Here is a 20,865-nt window from a genome sequence, read left to right as displayed (position 1 = left end):
TTTTGCATTTACAATCTTGGACACGAAACATTAACGCTACATAATCCCATGCTTAATAGAATATTAACATTTCCTTCTTGTCACAAACAATACACATTAAAAGATGAAATACAAATACACGTGAGGCCGCACGGTTTATAACCAAAAAAGGAAACCACAGAAACCCTAGCAACTACTTTGTGTGCTGCAATCGAGCATCAGACGAAAGGCAGCCGGAACCCCTTTGGGCACTCTATGAAGCTATGACTTATGTACACGAAATCAGAGCATCCTGATTTCCGACGTTACATCATCTACAAACTTCTTCAAAGGGTGGTCGTCGGGCCTTTTTGCCCTATTAGATTACCACCTTCACAGCATATTAATCCAGAGTAAGCTATCTTCAGTCTATCTGAACTGCACCTTTAGGCTTACAACACTTAACCACGAAGGAAATAACAGAGCCAGTTGTCGTATGTGCTTTTTCCTTCGGTTTCAGCCTTCATATTTTTACATGCAAATCCCACTTCTAAAAACAACTATCATGAAACTGAATATATCTACACAGGAACCACATCAGCATTCTGATTATCATCGCACGTCAGAATGAGACCTTCAACATAGGTCGGGAGAAGGCAGCGAAACCATTGAAAGCCTGTTGACACAGGCTCCGTTGGAGGAACAATCATGACCACATTATCGTGGCGTCTGACAACCCCCATCACACTTACAGTGCTGCCCTCTTTAATATACCTGACGAGGAGGAAACATATTCTCAAAAGCCTATAAGTTGTGAAGGACAGAACCTCACAATTTGTATAATCATATACGAGTTTCTAGTTACAAATTAGATGCAAAAATCTCTGACCATGTAAAAATTATGACTAGAAACAAGAAAGCAGCATACCCTTCTTTGAGGCGCATTACACGGTCATCAGTAGAGAGGTTGCGCTCACCAAGCCAGCGCAAAAAACTTGGAGATAACTCTCTGTTTTGCTTTCTCACATCCACCACAGTAGCTGGTTTTACGAAAGGGGCAACCTTGGCTCCATAGCCAGCTTTCACTAATGCTCTTAAACCCGATTGGAAGTCTGATATGTAAAAGTCAGACACATATTTCTGTTCAGAAGAAAACATAAATATTAGATTTTAATATTCCAGCCTGACTGAAGTCTTTAAAGTAAACAGAGAACTGCTTATGCAATCTTTTGGTAGTGCAAACTGCAAAAGACAACGTGCAGATGGCACCATTTGTGGAACTCAGGTTAATTATACTGTATTATTACCCCAACAAAAATCCAAGCAAGAGTTTCAAATTGTTTGCCCACCAGTGGAGGATAACAAATGCATACATAAATCTTTCAGGTATACTCATATCTGGCTATATTCATGTCATGAATCGCATGAGCTAATTTTATCTGGTACTGCATGCCTAAAATGTTAAGTTTACATAGTGTATGAACATATATCCACATATATGTATGTATATACTGGGTTTCACTTCTCAAGGCCCTGTCAGATCGACGAGTGCAGTATACACAAATCTTTATTCTAAATCGTCAGTCAAACTTTGACAATGAACGCAGTTCAGAGCACATAAGCACAAATAGTCTGACAACTAACCTCTGAATGTCTAGATTTTTTTTTCTCCGACTTGCGCACACAGCATCCTTTAGATTCACACAACTCGGTGGAAACATATACACACCTAGGTACCCTTTGGTAGGATGATTCCAACGGAATACTGCCACAGGTAACAACCTACATGCAGAGATATCCACATATTACTACCCATGAAAAACAAGCAAAGAAGAATAAAACCAAACCATCATAGTAGAATAAAAAGATTTATTACTACGGTGAAATCCAAGATTGTTTTAACTTTTTTGATAAGGCGTCATTTTAATCTACATGGAGGGAGATTCAAACTCGGGTGCAAAGAGCCAGACACACTGCCATGGCCAACTGACTTAACCGGCGTCTGCAATATTGTTTTACTTCCAACTTCTCCACTAGTCATGATTCAAATTACTACGTGGTACCAAATGCCCGTATACATCAATACACAACCAGAAACATTCGAATTGACAGTGATAATCCAACCTCTTAGTATTTGTCGAAATCAAACAATTGACCCACAAAGTCTTCGAAACAAAACTATAAACGCTAGATAAAACAAAAGGCTTAATATGTAGCATCCAAAAATATCCCTAATCAAATCTTGAAAATAACAAATTGGGAAAGTATCAAATTTAAATAGCAAGAGAAAGTGAGCAACCCAATTGTATTAAGAGCGAGCAAGCAACTAAATAAACATGGAAAAGGAAAGGAAAAACTGAGAGAGATGGGGAGAGTGAAATTACCCCTGTAACCTTGACGTACTGTCCGTCAATGGCACCCCTGAGCTCAGCATCTGGGTACCTCCTCACAAACCCTAGCAGCCCTCTTCTTCGCCACGCGAAATTCCAGACAATAACCACCAACACCGGCACCAGAAAGAGCGCCACCGCCACCAGAATCACCCATTTCTTGACGGCCACCATCAGAAACCCACCCACTAGCAACCCCATCGCCGCCACCACCATGAACACCCACACCGCAACCTTTGACACACGAAACCCCACCCTGACCTCGTCGGTTAAGGTGGTAACCGCCGACCCATACACCACTTTGCTTTTGCTCATCGACCCCGTCTGTTCCAGCTGGCCGGACGACCTCCTGGGCCCGGAGCTTAGTGGGCCCGAGCCCAATGGGCCGGAGGTGATAAGGCCAGTTACCTGAAGCTGTGGAGTCAAGGGGCCGGAGGATTTCTTAGAAATCTGACCGGAATTGGGCCCCGATCGGACGGATCCGCTGTTATGTTGAGAGGAGGAGGAAGGGCGTGAGCCTGAGAGCTTGGAAGGAGGAGGAGGTCCGCTGGATGGGGCAGAAAGAGGATTATCGGCAATTTGTATGTCGAACATTTTGCCTAGCTCTCCAGATTTCTTCACATCACCGCCAGTGTATGGGACGGCGCGTGACGCCATTGTCGGTTGGCGCTCTTTTAGCTGCTCGGGTCGGCCCGACACTACCAGCCCGCTGCTGAGCTGGTGAGATGGGATTCGGCTACCCATTTTTGGGCTTTTTACAGAGAGGAAGTATTAGCAGTAGCTGCAGAAGTTAGAGTTGCAATTGACGAGGAGAGAGAGAGTGATGGAGGACTGGTGAGGAGGAGAGAGAGTGGCAGTGAGGGTGTGAATGGTGATGGTGGGAGTTTGAGGAAGAAGGTGAAGCAAATGACGGAAATAGGTCTGACGTTTTGTGATAATGACGTGTGTGCCCGCTGTCTTCAGATGGCCGTACAGCAAGTTTACTCGATTGTGGTTTTCCCTGTTTTGATGATGGCTCATGGTAGATGTGATGCGTCCCACCCCACATACTCACTCACCAATTAGCCTGTGATTTTACCATTTTGCCCCTCAAGCTTTGCTGTCCGCTTGATGGATTCCCGTTCCATGTTGAAGGGTGATCAACTCGGCCGCGGAAAGAGATTCTCTTCCTTCCTCCTAATTCATTAAGTTCCAAGATCCCAGTCATTGAAATTTAATCCAACAGTTAAAGTTATTATAACTTTTAAAATGGACTCCTATTTTTAATCGTTTAATCAAATTTCAACGGTTCGGATCTCCAAACTTGATAGATTAGGAGAAAGGGATCCGAACAAGATCCCCTTCCCTCCGTCGCAAAGAAAAAAGAAAAATGTGTAGAGCTCCGTCTATATTATTCAAAGGACATCTATTTCTTTTATGTTTTTCTCACTAACTCCATTCGATACGATTCAGTGTAAAAATTATTCTAGTTAAATTAAGACAATTTACATAATATTTTATCAACCGTGTTATACGAAAGTTGGGAAAATCCAAGTTAATATTAGCAACTGTCATTAGAAACCTATAGAAACAAAGTTAGTTTCCTAGGGCAACCTTACCAAGTAAACACGCATTAGTAGACTTTTGTGGCAGTTTTTTCTCGCAATCAAACTTGTTGGTCAAGTTTCCACCAAAAATAATAAATTGGCATGGGGTCCCATATGCCATACCAGAAGATAGTCAACATTGAATCCATTACATTAGTCTGCTTCTGCACAATCAAATGACTAATCAAAATGTGGTGGCTGTGATTTAACGGGCAACATAATCTAATCCAGTCATTAGTTTTACTAATTGGACTCTAATACCAAATTTTAAAAAGTCCTTGCCAACCTTAATTTCTCAAAGGGCTGATTTGGTAATGGACACTACGTTAGGCCAAAATCAGACATAGCAATTGGAATCCATAGTTTGCAAGAAAGTTGATATTTTATTATAAAATTAATTGGTAATGAGAGATGCTAAGAAGACTCTGCTAAAGTGGGATTATCTTCATAAACTCTCTATAATCTTATGTTTTTGACACATTGTTTTATAATGTTGATACAGGAATTGCGTCACAAATATGAGGTGACGAAGAGTCCATGAAGAGTCTCACTTTTGAGAAAGTTTCATTAACATTTCTCAATTGGTAATATGAGTCTTTGTAAGGTTTCTCTTTTTACCGATGCGAGACTTTTTTATCTTCGCATCTTCATACAAATTTTCAAGTTAAATTCGTAGATAACACGAATTAAGTGACGCGAAACATTGTGACTTTAGTTTCACATCCTCATAGTTTGTGGAGGTGGTAAAGCTTCTCTGCTTTTTCTTTTGCAAGGGATTCTCTTCTTCCATTCTTGCAATTGCGTCCTTATTTGGAAATTACGTTTGCTTGCTGTATCTTTTTCTAATTACGCTACCTTAATCTCAGTACTTAGTAGTTGCTTTGCATCTTTCTGTCCTTTATTCTTTAGTCTTCTTCAAGATTAATCTTTGCTTTTAGGACTCTAAAATTAGTCAGAGCTCCAATATTTGGGCCCAATTAGTGTGACAATTTTGGATTATGGGCCAATTAGTCCACAATAATATTGAACTACACACTACTTGAGGTTTTCTAATCTTAATTAAGCATGAAATCTGACATGCTCAGTCTACTTAATAGCCTGAAACCTTATGTTTCTCATTTCAAAAATACAATCACAAACATAAAAAAACGTCTCTTAATTAAAGGATTCATTGTTTAAATACTCTCACAAACATAAAAAACCTTGAATGTCTCTTCAATCTTCTCATTCAAACAAACAACAATCGTCATTCATCGAAAGAAAAGAATAACGATTAGGTTTAAAATAATTATAGCATTAGTGAATTATAAAAATAAATTACATGCAAATTTAATATTCAAATGGGCACTTTGTCACGAAGCTATTGGCTCGATATGATTAGTGTCCTATTAAGGAAGCCGATTAGTGTCCTATTAAGGAATCACCTATAATTATAATTTTTTGAATGATTTGGTTAATTAAAAAAAGTTGTCGGTGGAGAGAAAATAGTGGGTGCGACAGAGAAGGACAGATAGGTAATTTGGCATTAATTGAACCATCTCGTTTAAAAACGAAGCTCATGCATGCTTCATATAATAACAAAACATATGACAATATGACACGATTGATGGGTAATATGACCATAATGGACATGTACATTAAATATATACAACTACAACTGAGAATCAATCATTCTTAGGACCTCATATGGTCCTGGATAATTTATCGATGTCGATACAAACACGCGTTAGGTACGAACAATGATGATATTTTAGGTGATCGTTAAGAGTGATTGAACCATAGCCAGGCCCTTACATAGTAATCTTAATGTTCGTACATAACAAATTTTTTATTTTAATGACAATGTATACTTATTTTGAACGAGGAAAGTTGTGATTTAGAAAAGAAAAAGAAGGAATGAATACATGATCAAGGAGTTCATTAGTTAATCTCACTATTAAAATTTCATATGTTTGATATGAATTTTAATGTGTAGGCCTACGCTTTTCTCGGATTTCATTTATATTGGTAAAACAAAGAAAAAAAATCATAAATATTATTGAACACGAAGAAGCTGAGGATGGGAATAATTGGAATAAGCATTCTATGGGTGAAGCGACACAGGTTCGAAACTCTCATTTCTCTTAAATTATTGTAAAAATTTCGAACCCTGTACTTATTAATAATAATGAAAAAAAATGAACATACCGAGCAATCATAATTTTCCAAGCAATCAAGAGAGAAGAGAAGTATTCTTTTTTGGGCCTATGTTTTAGCGAGCTTTCAGAAAAAAGGTATCAGACTTGTTGGGCTTGGCTAAGCCCAAAGTTTGGAGAAAATAGGCGGGAACTTGGCTGTTACTGCAAAATCGCAACTGTTTTTTGTTTTCTAATTGAACTTGGATTCCATTAGGATTTAGGATTCTGGATTTCCTACTGTAATTAGTATCCAAATACTTCAAAAGATTACAAATTGTCTCCGTTTTTCGATTCTGGTGTTCGGAATTCCATCTGGGTTCGATTCTATCTTCAATGTCGCTGTTACAGGATCCTCCTTCCGAGGGAAGCCTCGCGCTTGCCATTCCGGAGTCGAAACCGATGTCGCACACTAGGGTTATCGGCATGATACGTCCTCCTCAAGACATCAGAACCATAGTCGACAAAACTGCCCACTTCATGGCCAAAAAGGGACCCGAATTCGTGAAAAGAATTGTGGCTGAAAATGCTGGAAATTCGAAGTTCCATTTTTTGAGTTCCCTAAGTCCTTACCATGCGTATTATCAGCATCGGTTGTCCTAATTCCGGGACAGGAATCAGCAACCTTCAGATTCTGCCGGAGTCGGTGGTGCCTCTTAAATTTCAGGTAGACGGGCCATGGATCCACTCCAATAACACCGATACTATCCCCACTTGGTCACTTGCTCAATCCATCAGATGTGAGGTTTCAATACAAAAGATCTCGATATTGGTTAGAGTGGGTAATTCTATTTAAAGGGCTTGTTCTCAAGCCTTTTGGCCTATGTGGCCGATGTGGGACAGAGGAATTCTAACAGCAGGAGCACCAGTGCCTGATCCCTCTGCCCAGTTTAAACCGGTGCGAAAGGTGATTGAAACACCGGAATCCAAGCAGTATACTGTTTGTATTCCGGAAGTTATTACTGGGGAAGAGTTTGATATTATTAATTTGACAGCCCAGTTTGCGGCTCGAAAGGGGAGCTTATTCCAATCAGTGAGATGTCGAGCACATGAGGATTTCTCTCATTGATCCAAAATTCAAAGAGCAGAAAGAGAGGATGTTTGCTAAGATTTGGCATACTACTCTGGCTCAGGATGACGAAATCTCAAGGAACATTTGCAAGATCCCGTCCTGATATTTTTGGTACCACAGAAGAAGAGGTTTCTAATGTTATCAAGGCTAAGATCGAAAAAACGAAAGATGAGCAAGAAAAGCAGGTTATATGGGATGGTCACACTGGAAGCATTGGCTTTAATCAAAACTATGTTCCTAAAAACGGTGCAAGGAACCTTCCTGGTCAGCAGCTCCTCCTCCAAAGTTGGTTGTGCCTTCAGTTCGTCCTCTTCCCCCACCACCTGGTTCGACCTTGAATCTACCTTGTGTTCCTCTAAACACAGTCCCGTATTTTACACCTATGCAAGTTCCTCGTGCCTATATTCCTCTTCATGCTCCGTTACCTACGATGCAATCGATGCCACCACTGCCTTTGCCTCAGGTTATCCCACCCCCTGAGAAAGCCCGTCCACGACGTCCGGAAGAAGAGCCTGAGCCAAAGCGGCAGAAGCTTGACGATTATATGCTCATTCCGGAAGATCAGTTTCTGACACAGCACCCGGGACCTGTTTGAATCAGAGTAGCTGTCCCCAATGCCAATGAAGGTAATCTGAAGGGGCGATTTTTGGAGATTATAGTGCAGTCATTGTCTGAATCTGTTGTTAAGCTGAAAGAACAAATTTCTGCGGAGATTCAGCTTCCTGCAAATAAACAGAAACTCAGTGGAAAACCCGGCTTTCTCAAAGACAATCTGTCGCTTGCTTACTACAATGTTGGAGCTGGAGAAACAATTACCCTTTCAGTACGAGAGCATGGCAGAAGAAAGAGATGATCGGATTAGGTGACCAGGACGATTAAGGTTCATGCTGGAATTTTTATTGTTACAATGAGAATATGCAATGTATCATGTGCTAGTCTTTCATTCGGTTTTATTTGATGTTATATAGTGAGATTAATATGATGATTTTTTTTATGAACGTATTATTGTGGTCTTTAAACTGATGGTGATTGTCGTATCTACTGCAGATTTGGTGCGTCGCCAAGGAGAATGAGAAGTAGATTGATTAGTGCCTATTTGCTTTAGCCAAAGCTAGTCATTTGCTTGTATATCTGATTACTGTTCTTTTTTGCAATGCAGGTTTTCCTCTGGAAAACGTGTGGTCTTCTGGTTTTTGATATTCCTAGAAGCATGCTTGTTTAGACTCAGGAAACGGTCTGTGCAACCAGTTAGATCAACTCTGGCGGCAATGCCATGGCTGGATTTGATTTCGGTACCATGTTCACGGCACAAAGCTGGAATTTATAGCTTTGTATTTTCTCTAAATTATTAGAGCACGGCTACGGTTAGATTCCTAACGTTAGGCTTGAGATTGGATTTGAAGAGTGAATTGGTGGAAGCAGTGAGTTATGGGTTACGGTTTTTTCTGAAAAATGATATTGTTGAGTTTTATCGAAATGTTCTTCATAGGTTTACAAAACTGATTAAAAACCTTTTGTTACCAACAGTTTTGTGTGAACAATGCAATTTTCATCAGAAGTTTTGGGTGCAGATTCATGAAAAAATATTGAGTATCTACACTTGTGTTCCTTGCCCAACAAGCATTACATATTTCAGTTACCTATTGGAAACCCCCTTTCGACAGATATATAGTCCCATCGAAACCCTAGTTCTTTCTACTAAAACAAAATCTTCTTCTTCCCCACCAACGTACACAAACATATTCAATTTCGACAGATTAAATTATATATATATATATACTCTATAATAAAAGTTGTGATGGCGGATTGTCATCTAACGAAGCTTCCCTTGAGCGTTCACTGCAACACTTGTTGCAGTCTGACCAACAAATGTCCGCGGAGAACGTCCCTCACATGAGCTACGTAGTTCGGTTATCCTCTAATCTTTGGAATCCGTTATTCTGGTCGCCCCAAGTTCGATTTTATTGCGTTTGTCTCTCTATTGTCTGTTGGTTATTTACCGTTTATCGATAGCTATCTCATTCTTTCATTTACAGGAGCTTTGGGGATCCCCAATACCCTCTTTGATGTTTGATTGTACCAAGTGCTCGGCCTGGATTGCGGGGAAAACTGGCCTAGAACGCAGAAACTTTTGCATTGTTTCCGGTGCTACACGAGTTTTTCGAACCCGAAATGGCATGAGTGAGGTACGTAAATGCAAGAATTACTCTGCCTACAGCTAACTATATTAATTTCTTCATGTTTTTAGATCGTCTTGTACTGTTCTGTTATCGCATTGCATATTTGTTCATGTACATCTCTTTTTAGGTTGTTCAAGTAATTTGACAACACAGAGATCCAACTATATATTTTACCGTTGATTTATGTAAACTCCGAAAAACATCAGATGGCTAAGAACCACACACGTACATCTGAAGAGTAGCGGAATATAAACTCTTTAATTTGATTCCAACATCATTTCAGTACATTATTAGGTAATATTCATTTCTTTATATGCATGCTTGCCCTTTAATCGGATTCCATACCAATGAGATCCCTCAGCTCCCCACCCCACATCCACTCTTTTCTCCTTAAATTTGGAATAAAGTTGTGGGATGAATGATTAAGTTTAAGGCATGTGTCCTAGTATTATACCTGGTATGGTGTTGACATAAAACAGAGCCATCAAGTTTTCTTCAAGAATCAAAGGATATAATAAAGAAGATTAGCCAATATTCAATTGGGGGAATCATCAAAATTCCATTAGACATTGTCGAGCATCATATCATATTGATACTAAGTGGTGGGTGGCCTTGGTGAATAAGGCATTCCACTTCAATTTGCTGTCTTTCGGTTCAAACCTGTTTCCCTTCTCTTAGTGTAGCTTAGAGCCCTGATAAGGTCATTCGCTATGCATCGAATTAAACTACGCGCTCCAGAGCTTGTGCGGGCCCTCGTCAATTCCTTTGAGTAATATTTTCACAAACGTACTTCCCAGGAGGGATACTTAATGCGTTAGCTACAACACTGCACGGGTCTATACGCATAACGCCTAGTATCCATCGTTTACAGCTAGGCCTGCCGGGTTTTCTAATCTCATTTTCTCCCCTAGTTTTGTCTCTCGGTGTTTGAGTCGGCTTAGCATAATGCTTTCGCCGTCGGTATTCTTTTCGACAGAGTGGTAATGTAATCAAAAGCATATCATATGATGTGAAAAGTAATAGATCATTTAGACAATTCTGAATCCCAATTCCCAAACCCTCTTGATTAAAGAAGAGTGAAATGTTGATGCAATTCTTTAATTTTGAAAATGGTTAAATTTAAATCAGAGGAATTATATCCGTTGAGAAAACCTAACATGTAACGTGATGTGGCTCAAGTTCAGCCACTTTTCTGTTGTCACTCAGCCCACCAGTCTTTGCCAGTTGTGTAAATTTGAATTCTGGGGTGGAAGCCCTTGCCATGCATGACATTTTTTTCTTCTTCTTGCCTATACCATCTGACATGCGGCGGTCTTCTAAGTGAATTACGTACTATCACGTTTTTATTTTTTTATATTACAATTGATGATTAGTTTTGAATACAGAGTAACATGTCGTTGGACAAAAGTTTTTCTCTTGTTGTATGACATTTGAGTACAGAATAAGTGGCATTACAGTTGAGTACAGTTTAAAAAGACCTTTCACACTGTAACCACTTAGCCCTGATGATGCTAAAAAGAACCTGCCACAGAAACACAACAGAGTAGCTGGTCTATCTCTCTCCCCCTAAAAAAAAGAAAAGAAAAAGTAGACTTTTGAAGAGAGCAAATCACGAGCCACCCCTGAAATCTCTGCCTCTGAATTCATCCCATCTTTTCTACGGCTGAACGACCTAACCCTCCTTATCCTACCACAAACAAAACAACCGTGAAAATCCCTCTCTCTTCATCTGCAAAATCTTCACTTTCTTGCCCTATTTTCTCTTCCTTTTGGACCTCCATTTCTTCTTCAAACCATGAAATCAAATTATTACCTCCATCTCCATCCACTTTGCTTTCATCACAAGATTTCTTCCTCCACTCATTCACTCAAGATTTGATAACCAACAACAAATAGCTTATCATTTTCATGGAAAATAGTCTCTTGGTTCTTCTATCTCTCTGTTTTTTCCCCAAAAATTTCCAAGCTTTTTCGCCGATCACGTATCTGTTCCGCTTCTTGATGAAAACCCACGTATGTAATCCACTCGTCTTCGAAACTCATGTTTCGGAATCAGTTCATGCACTTCATGAAATCAATTCACACATTCAGAAGGAAAATACCTTTTGATTGTTTGTTTTGACAGCAATAAAAAGTATTTCCCCATATTTCATATACTACCAACCAATTTTTCTTAACACCAATGGCGACGTCATGTTTCCATGCGCTCCGTCTGCGAAAGTCGAAGAGCAAACCTTTGCCAAACCCTTCCTCGTCAAAGAATCCCCAGTTCAATTCCGAAATTAACAGCATGGAAAGGAAGAGGTTTGACAGCTTGGATTCATGGTCTATGATACTGGATTCAGAAAATGTGGAAACTTGGGAGGTTTCAAAGGAGGACCAGGAGTGGACGGCTGATCTTTCTCAGCTGTTTATTGGTAACAAGTTTGCGTCTGGTGCGCACAGTAGGATTTATCGTGGAATCTACAAGCAGAGAGCTGTTGCTGTGAAAATGGTGAGGATTCCAAACCAGAAGGAGGAGACCAGAAGCGTACTTGAGCAGCAATTCAAGTCCGAAGTTGCCCTGCTTTCGCGCCTCTTTCATCCCAACATAGTGCAGGTAAGATTTATGTCCGAATTTCCAATAGAAGGAAAATCATTTCTGCACAGCTATGTTTCTATTTCTCGATTTTCTCTTGATGTATTCAATCTAACGGTCCAAAAATAAACATAAGTGTGTGAAAATCATTTTTCTAATTAGAATTATTTTAGCTCATAATATGAGATAGACTTTTAAGCTGGTTTTAATCTTGTAATTATCGACTATCAGCACTTGCTGATCATATGATATATGATAATTGAAGTTATTGTATCCAAATTAGAGTTTTGTGTTGCTAAATTGGTGAAATCTTTTTTGTTTTAAAGTTTATTGCAGCTTGTAAAAAGCCTCCTGTGTACTGTATAATCACAGAATATATGTCACAAGGAACATTGAGGATGTATCTCAACAAGAAAGAGCCATATTCTCTGTCCACAGAAACAATTCTGAGGTTAGCTCTCGACATATCCCGTGGAATGGAGTATCTTCATTCGCAAGGGGTGATCCACAGGGACCTCAAATCAAATAACTTGCTTCTGAATGATGATATGAGAGTTAAGGTGGCGGATTTTGGTACATCGTGTCTTGAAACACAGTGCCGGGAAACCAAGGGAAACAAGGGGACTTATCGTTGGATGGCACCAGAGATGATCAAGGAGAAACCTTATTCCCGGAAGGTTGATGTTTACAGTTTCGGGATTGTGCTATGGGAGCTGACAACAGCTTTGCTTCCCTTCCAAGGAATGACCCCTGTGCAGGCTGCATTTGCTGTGGCTGAGAAGGTGAGATGCGTATTTTCAAACAAATACTGCATGCCTCTTTAACTGCCAATTACAGTTTGGCACATGTAACTAAATATCTCGTTAAAACTACAAAAAGAAAAGTTTATGCACGCGTCAAAATCTAATTTGTCAGTAAGGAAGAAGTCTACTTACATGTAACAAGACTAATATTTTCCTTTCATTAGCCTCAGAAATATTTATACTTTCTTATTTGATGATATATATATGCTGTGTTGTAACATTATTTGTATTAATTGTGCAGAATGAACGGCCTCCAATGCCGGCTAGTTGTCAACCGGCACTGGCACACCTGATCAAGCGCTGCTGGGCGCCAAACCCCACGAAGCGGCCAGATTTCAGCGACATTGTGTCTGCTTTGGAGAAGTATGATGAGTGTGTGAAGGAGGGTCTTCCTCTCACGCACCACTCCGGCCTGGTAAGCAGAAATGTAATTCTTGAACGCTTGAAAGGCTGTGTATCCTTAAGCTCCTCCGTAACTGTACAGGCCTGACTCCGTTAGAAGGTATTAATGCAGTTATTATTATTTCCATGATAAAGGTTGTTAAGTTAATTAATAAACTAATTAGTTCATTATAATTAGTAAACTAATGAGTGTGAACCTTACTTTTAATTATCTGAAGTAACTTTGTATGTGGGGATTGTAAACTTTGGTGTGAACCCTACATCCAATCGATGAGGGTTTCTGTGCTTAGTTTCGATTCACTGATTTTCATTGATTGATTTCAGTAAATATCACAATGAATGTTCAGATATAGAATTCTAATTGAGAAAAAAGAAAGATTAGCTAGCTGTGTTCTTGTCAAACAATTTGTTTTTTTTTCACAGCATATATATACAATTGAGACGAAGTGCGATAAGCTTCATCACTGATGGTTTTCTCACCACGTAAACAAAGCTACTGAGCAAAAATATGTTGCACTAAGTTCTTTCCCAAGTTCTTGTATCTTCCGCAAATAAAGTACATCGGTTTCTAAATTTATAAATAAATGTAAAATTTTGATAATTAATAGGGCGTTTTAATTGATATAAGCGCCTCGTTTTTCAATTTTGTTGATTAAACATCTCTTCCAGATTTCTCCTTAAGAAGAAAATTTCCAAATTCCAATATTCTTAGTTATGAAATTGAAATAACTCCTGGTGTTTGGGAACAAGTTCTCTCACCTCTCACTTATTTGATCATATATTCAAATTCAGGTGGCAAACATGATTGATGCATATTCGTTTTAAACGATACGTCAAACTTTGCATTAGTTCTGATATCTTACACAGCTAGCTCAAATGTGCAAATACTAAATACGCATTGCGATTGGTTAACTGAAAATAAGGATAAAAAATATTATGCTTTCAATCGACCCTAAGTCAATTATACTTACAGAATGGATTCCGTTTTTTGTTTTGTTATTTCGAAAGCATTTGAATTGGATACTGCTACACTAAAAAGAAAGAATCTGCTTTTGTGGTATTGAGTAAGGACTAGAAGTCATTTTACAATAATTTGGTATAAAAAGTTCAAAGTGGTTTTGGATTAAAAATTTAAACAAAAAACACAAATATTTTTTTCTTTAAACACTTATATTTTTCATTTTATTATAACTTTCGATATTGCGGGTTTCTGAAAAAGAAAAAGCATTTCCAATCAATTTCTAATGCGTGCATATGTTGCATGCAGGCAGTTTGTTCGAGAGTTGAACATTTTTAACTTGTTGTGTATATAAACATATATTAATAAGGACTTTGTACGTGAAAGCTACAAATACATAACGTTTGATATCAGTCAGTTGCTATCACAAATTCACAAACGTATCGTGAATTTACTTTATTTTAAAAAGTTGCAACAAACGAAAGCCAAGCGATCAGCGATCCGATATTTGTGGATGAGCATAGTCTTCTCCTCTTATACCGGTGATACAAGTGGTGCATTACGTGGTATTATACAAGTGGTGATAAATTTTATTTTTTATATCATTAATATTTTAACATAAGAATCTCACCACTTGTATATAGACACGTATTGTACTATCGTGTGTTCCGGTCACATTAAAAAATCTCTCCTTAGTTTGAGGACTTTGTGAAAAGGTGTTGCCCCTTGATCCGTTCAATACTCCAAACCAAACACTACTCTATTTCTCCAAAATTATGACTCTATGAGGGCTGTGGATTTGCCAAGAAATAAAAAACGAAAATGAAAACAGATCAGATCGTCAGATATAGAAAAGGATTAGGCAAAAAGAGAAGAAATAGGCAGAGGAAACGCGTGAGAACCAAGCTATAAAAGACGACATGCACCTCCAGTCACCAACAAGTTGGCTTCATTGTTAGTTGCATGGCAGTACATCACATATCAACTATGCATGTCGTCAACTTATATTATAATGTATGATTATTTTTAAATCATTTCATAATATACTGATTGATAATTTTATAAAGCACACAGTATGACCCATGCATTTGAAAATTTCTTCATCAAATAAATATATGTTTAGCAAATAGTTTGACTTCACATGTGCTACATCAACGACGACTTTGATGAAATTTTTAGTAGATTTGGAGTAGGGTGATGAAGTGAGACACAAAGGACAGGTAAAATGGACAAAATGTGTCGTGGTGATTTGTGAGGGACAGTGTGAGATTTAACTATGTTTTCAAGAGTACTAAAGTCACACCATCTTAGCAATTAAATCAACACATTTAGCGAGTAATATTTCCTCGCTAAAACTTTTATCTGTTGGAATGAGTGATCTAAGCCTAATTCTATCTGAAAAGCTAATTAATACATTTTATTAATCTGTTTCTTTGCAATTTGCATCTTGATTAATAATTTTGTGTATGATTGAATCAAATATTCCTACTCGAGTACTAAACTCACACCAGCTTCTTGACCCGCATCCTCAACTAATGCTTTGCCAGTTTAATTAGAGACTTAACTGAGTTTAGCGGCCATCCTAATGGAGAACATGTGGGCATGCATGGGTTTAATAATCAATCAAGACCGTCTAAAAACGCAGGAATCATGCACTTCCTAGGTTTTCCAGTGCTACGTGTACGGTGATGATACGTAGATGCATGCAAGCTGACTATATGATAAGCTAAACCGTCGGGGAGAATATGTGATGAGGGTAGTGAGAGTTGAGCCAATTGTCCCTTCTTGTTCTCTATGTATATGTATTTATATTTGAACATTAACTATGTTGTTCCACTTATTATAATTTGTGTGTATTAAGTATGATGGTTACACTAGCTCGTTTACTAATCCATAATTAGAATAAGAGAAATTGGTCAGAATCCAATTCCTGTTGAAATTGTTTACTAAAATATTATGGAACTCAAGAAGGAATGGTACTAATTTCGTATAAGTTCTTTACTAATTCAACTGAATCGAAATGAAAACCAACGTGACTAGTAAAATGCCCTTATTCTAAATAAATTATTTTATGTTCTTATTGTTTTTCAATTGTTTTATATACTAATTAATTATTATCCATAAATAATAAAACTTCAATTAGTTTTATTCTTTTTAACCTATACATTTCAATAAATTATTTTTTAATTTTTTTAATTACTAAATTATTTTATAACTTCTTTTGTAAATAAATTATTTTATAGTCTAATTAATAGAAAACATATATTAATCTTCTATTAATTTTCGATAATAAGCAGCATCGAGAGTCGGGAGTCTTTTGTGGAATGAAGGGCAGTGTTGAAATAATAAATTAGAACCAAGTGAGGGCATAATTGGTAAAAGAGATCCTCCAATTCACCACATGTCTTGGACTTCAAATCCCTCCATCATCAAGGGAGTCCAATTCCTCCAAAATGAGGAGTTGGATTTCTAAATTTGTGTTGATTCCAGATGCGTTTTGATTCCTGAAAGTTAAGAAAAAAAAAAAAAAAAATCTCATAATCGAAATTCAATTTTGTAAATTGATTCTGATTACAAACATATAAACACAGGATAAAAGAGTCTCTCCAGTCTATTAGTGGGTGTACAAGACAGCGAAAAAAGGACAAGAATTAGGTAGGGTTATGGAACTCGTTTTTCCAAGGAGTTGTCAAAGATCTGGTGCTCACTCAATACTGTACGTACGTGGTGTAAATATATGCTTACAAGTGTCTCGTGTGTTGGTATCCTAATTAGTATTAGGTGCAACGGTATAAGGTTAGGGTTTACACTTCAACAGAGCGAGTTTCTTGTTTAATTACGCTGTTAAAAGTCCCACTTTCACTCGGAATATGCCCACTCAAGTTTCCAACAAAAACATGATCTGTCTTTTGACTTGCCCTAGTTTGGTTAAACGAAGCTTTTTAATAGCTAGGTTTTTCGGGTAATATTGCATCTTCATATTATATTTTTAAGTGGAAAGAAATTAACAAAACTAATCCACAAAAGTGATGGATGACCTCTTTCTTTACGTTTGGTGAAATGCAACTCTCCCCTACCTTTTTCCCCGTCGTTTTAAGCGATCCCTCAAAAGGATTAATCCAATTCAACTCAAGTGAAACACCACCAACCCAAAAAAAAAGAAAGACCACCAATTTTTTTCTTTCTAATTTATATTATTAAACAATGAGCATCAATTGGGTTTTTATATATATAGTAATCTTAAAGTAGACCATAAAGAGTCTGAGCATGCACCATATAAAGTATACACAAGGTGAAGGAAAATTCTATACATATTTACTAGTGACTTGAATATACTACGGTGGATGTTGGAAAAGAGAGACTTTTTTTAGTTAGCTCGGAATACAGATACATATGTCATATATCATCGTACAAATAGAGGAGCACATGAAAGAGAAAAAATCCCTCCACTTGTATAACATATGTCATACTGCCCTATATTCTGGGCATATTAAAAAAATTCTTATTAAAAGGTGTAACAACAACAATCAAGTCTTATCCTATTAAATCAAATCGATTATATAAATTTTAGAACCTCGTTACGTCCGTACTGTGCAAGAAGTAAATAAGAAGAAAAGAATTGATATGCCTAATTTAATAGCTTTGGTCCTAGGAAAGAATCAATAGCCTTGGGGAACAACGAAAAGAGGTTTTGGACGTTCTTTTGGGTTTTGGATCCTTGCTTTAAACGAATCCTTTATTTACTTTTGTGTTGCCGAATGCCGAGTGCCAAACTTGTCTAGTGCGACAGCGGCGACACTCTCCATCCCTTCTCAGGATATTTCATATCTCAATGCCTCTATATTCTATTCTATTCAACTAAAGTACTCAAAAGTCACTAGCACTACATTTTGTTTATAGTTTAGAAGTTTGATCACGTTCATCTATAAATGATAACGATACTATATTTTTGTTAATTTATTGTGTGGTTTAGTTCAAACTACTCAAATTCTGGCTTTAATTAGTTTTATATATACAAACTAATGTACCTAAAGTATATTATTACATGGTGCATAAACCTATCACATTTTCTGGCATTATAACGGGCAAATCCGAAGGAGTTTTCGTGTAGATATTGCAAGACAATCATGCATATATAGTTACGCATAAAAATTGAAGTGAAATGTAGCACGATATGATTGATTTGGTATATTGTTGCAGTAATATTTTTGTACAGGAACGAAAACACTGATCCAGTTCACAGTGAATTTGGCAATAATTTGCCACAGATACTCACTTAAGACACAATCGACGGTTTTACGACCAAAATGAAAAAACAGACAAACGATGGATTGTTCGACATTTTTGCTACACAAACAAACCAGCTTTCTAATTCCACAGTTCTACTTGTGCAGTCAAAACCCTATGTGGAAATTAAACAGTCAAAAGACAAAATAAAGAAAAAAAGCCACCCATCCCATGCAAGCCACACAAACTTACAAAAGTATTTCCAGCACTTTTCTTTTTTCCTTCATATCTCTTGAATTTTTTTGTTCCATTTTTGGCTTTTTCAGTGGTAAATTAGCATTGAACATACTGCATCAATCACCCAACTAGTATTACTATCTAATAAAAAGCACATTATATATATACGCACATTTTTAACATTCATAATTTGTTAATTAAGCACTAAACCGCAATGATAAAACTAAACTAAGTTGAGATCATAACTGAAAAAGTCAAAATTTAATTACCCATTTTCTTTTTACATGAACTTGAAAGGGTAATTTACGGACAACCCACAAAAAAGAAATAAAGTAGTCTTCTCTTTGAACATGAAGATGAAGAAGATGGAATTAGCTAAAATCCACCTCATTAATTAAGCCGTATTAGAGCTTAATTGCCGTCTTCAGGGGAGGAGAACATCTTAACCTAATACTCATTGACTCCACGCACCCCATATTCTCTCTCCAAGAAAGCCCACAAACCTTCTCACTGACCCTTTTTCCGAGTCTTCCTCGTCAACCTCTCCGCCACCGCCACCATCACCGTTACCGGCCTCTTGATCCGCCGTGTGAGACTGAGCCAGCTCCTTCTTTTTCACACTCAACTCTGACCGCTTCAACTCACCCGAGCCAGTATTAACCCTACTTTTGCTCCTCCTCTCTTTCCTACTACTCTTTGATGAAAACCCTTTGCTCTCAGTCAGCAGCACATCTTCGAAAGCATCGATGATCTCGTGGATGAGTTGGCGATTTGGCGACTCGTCCCATCTGACCCAGTAACTCGTGTAGCACCTGAAGCAGTTGCAGTTAAACCTAGCCAGGTGGTCCCCGCCGACCCCACCGCTGCCGATGCCGCCTTTTGCTGCTGCCGTCTTTTTGGAGGCGGCGGCGGATGTCTTATTACGTGGAGGAGCGTACGAGGAGGAAGAGGATAAGTTAACGGAGCTGTTAGAACAGGAGATGAGGTACGCCAGAACTTCTCTATCCTCGGGTGACAGAGCCGCCGCCAGGGTGAGGATGGTGGCGGGAAGGAAAGCCAGGTGGTCTGATATGATTGGCGGTGACGGATGAACCGTGGCCTTTCGGTAGAGCTTCTTCATGTTTTAATTGTTGCTGAAACAATTGGGGATGAAGATTGAGGTTTAGAGCGAGAGGCCTTTGATGAAGGGTTGATGAGATTATATTCCAGAGAGAGAGAGAGAGAAAGAGAGAGGCATTGGAGTTGGTGATCCGGTGATGTAATGAGATTAAGAAAGTTTGAGTTCTGGTTGGGGTAATGTTCACATGAAACGCGGGACTACTGACACGTATCTGTACGTGCAGTCTCATCAGAGTGAGTCAATACTGAATAGGATTGTTTGGACGGATGTGATGTGGTGGGACCAACTTAATATGATTAATCTCTCTCTTTGTAAGTAAGGGTTGGCAACTTGGTAGGACTTTCTCAGTCCAAGCTTCACCTTATGTCTGCGCAACAAACACGGATCGTTCATAAAAAATCATACAATCATAAAAATAATTTTATTTTATATTTTTCACGTAAAATGATGATGCTTTACTTTTAAAAATGTAAAAAGTATTTAATTGAGATCGTACGATTTTTTATTAATGGTCCGTATTCGTTGATTCCTAAGATCCCTAGATAGGGATTCGTCGAGGATCCAAATCTGTGCTACATCGGTAATAACTTTCATCCAACATAAATGCCATTACCTTACACTGCAAAATGAATCGTGCTTCGTTACACATGACATGACAATATGTGATAGGATTGTAATAGCTCCTTAGTGATCTTAGCCGTATCTACAATCATAGTAGAAAAGATGCGATGAGAATGCAAATGCAGTCGTATCTAAATTAATCATGGTAGCGTAAAAAAGTTAATTACATATTAGAGTATGATAAGTTTAAAATACGGGAGCAGTGACATCTTTAGTACATTTTTATGGTGTTATTACAAGCCAAGGAGCTGTGTATTTTAAAGACCATGCAATTTTACGATTCAAAAAAAAAAAAAAAAAAAAATACCATGCAATTTAGACTGCGTCAAAAGGAGTTTAAATTTAATAGACGTTTGAATAATTTGGCACCGCAACTAGGATGTCATCTTTCGGATACGATTTCCATTTTCTAATAATAATAACGTGCATTTTGCTCTATATTTTGTTGACTTGGAAATTGAAAACATACAACTACGAGTGTGTTTAAAATCCGAAAACGGACAATGCTGTCTTGTTTTTGAAAACTTGAGTAGGATCTGAAAATTCTAAAAACTTCGAA

General features: G+C 37.9%; 3 protein-coding genes and 1 pseudogene across 4 annotated transcripts; 2 read left to right on the top strand and 2 right to left on the bottom strand.

Moving 5' to 3' along the window:
• Positions 1-30: 30 nt before the first annotated feature.
• Positions 31-3,368, bottom strand: LOC137726449 (protein SHOU4). 2 transcript variants are annotated; one of them, XM_068465383.2, is made up of 4 exons: positions 2,343-3,368; positions 1,603-1,740; positions 887-1,098; positions 31-732 (listed from the first exon to the last, which is right to left on the bottom strand). In XM_068465383.2, exons 1-4 carry the CDS (start codon positions 3,090-3,092, stop codon positions 540-542), a joined length of 1,293 nt encoding a protein of 430 aa, XP_068321484.1. In that variant the 5' UTR covers positions 3,093-3,368; the 3' UTR covers positions 31-539. The 2 variants fall into 2 exon arrangements, with proteins under 2 accessions (XP_068321484.1, XP_068321485.1); XM_068465384.2 differs by lacking the exon at positions 1,603-1,740 and having other exon boundaries at positions 2,343-3,233.
• Positions 3,369-6,444: 3,076 nt separating this feature from the next.
• LOC137726890 (putative splicing factor 3A subunit 1 pseudogene) lies at positions 6,445-8,242 on the top strand (annotated as a pseudogene).
• Positions 8,243-10,743: 2,501 nt separating this feature from the next.
• LOC137721164 (serine/threonine/tyrosine-protein kinase HT1) lies at positions 10,744-13,528 on the top strand. The gene is made up of 3 exons (XM_068460275.2): positions 10,744-11,959; positions 12,265-12,720; positions 12,983-13,528. Exons 1-3 carry the CDS (start codon positions 11,543-11,545, stop codon positions 13,229-13,231), a joined length of 1,122 nt encoding a protein of 373 aa, XP_068316376.2. The 5' UTR covers positions 10,744-11,542; the 3' UTR covers positions 13,232-13,528.
• A 5,283-nt stretch (positions 13,529-18,811) lies between these two features.
• LOC137726648 (uncharacterized) lies at positions 18,812-19,827 on the bottom strand. Its single transcript, XM_068465588.2, has one exon. It carries the CDS (start codon positions 19,683-19,685, stop codon positions 19,020-19,022), a length of 666 nt encoding a protein of 221 aa, XP_068321689.2. The 5' UTR covers positions 19,686-19,827; the 3' UTR covers positions 18,812-19,019.
• Between the last annotated feature and the right edge of the window lie 1,038 nt (positions 19,828-20,865).

Source organism: Pyrus communis, chromosome 5 (genome assembly GCF_041283825.1).
Source record: "Pyrus communis isolate YQ-2024b chromosome 5, ASM4128382v1, whole genome shotgun sequence".
Classification (NCBI taxonomy): domain Eukaryota; kingdom Viridiplantae; phylum Streptophyta; class Magnoliopsida; order Rosales; family Rosaceae; genus Pyrus; species Pyrus communis.
Note: the sequence above shows the minus strand (reverse complement) of the source record. Positions and strands in the feature narration are given on the sequence as shown.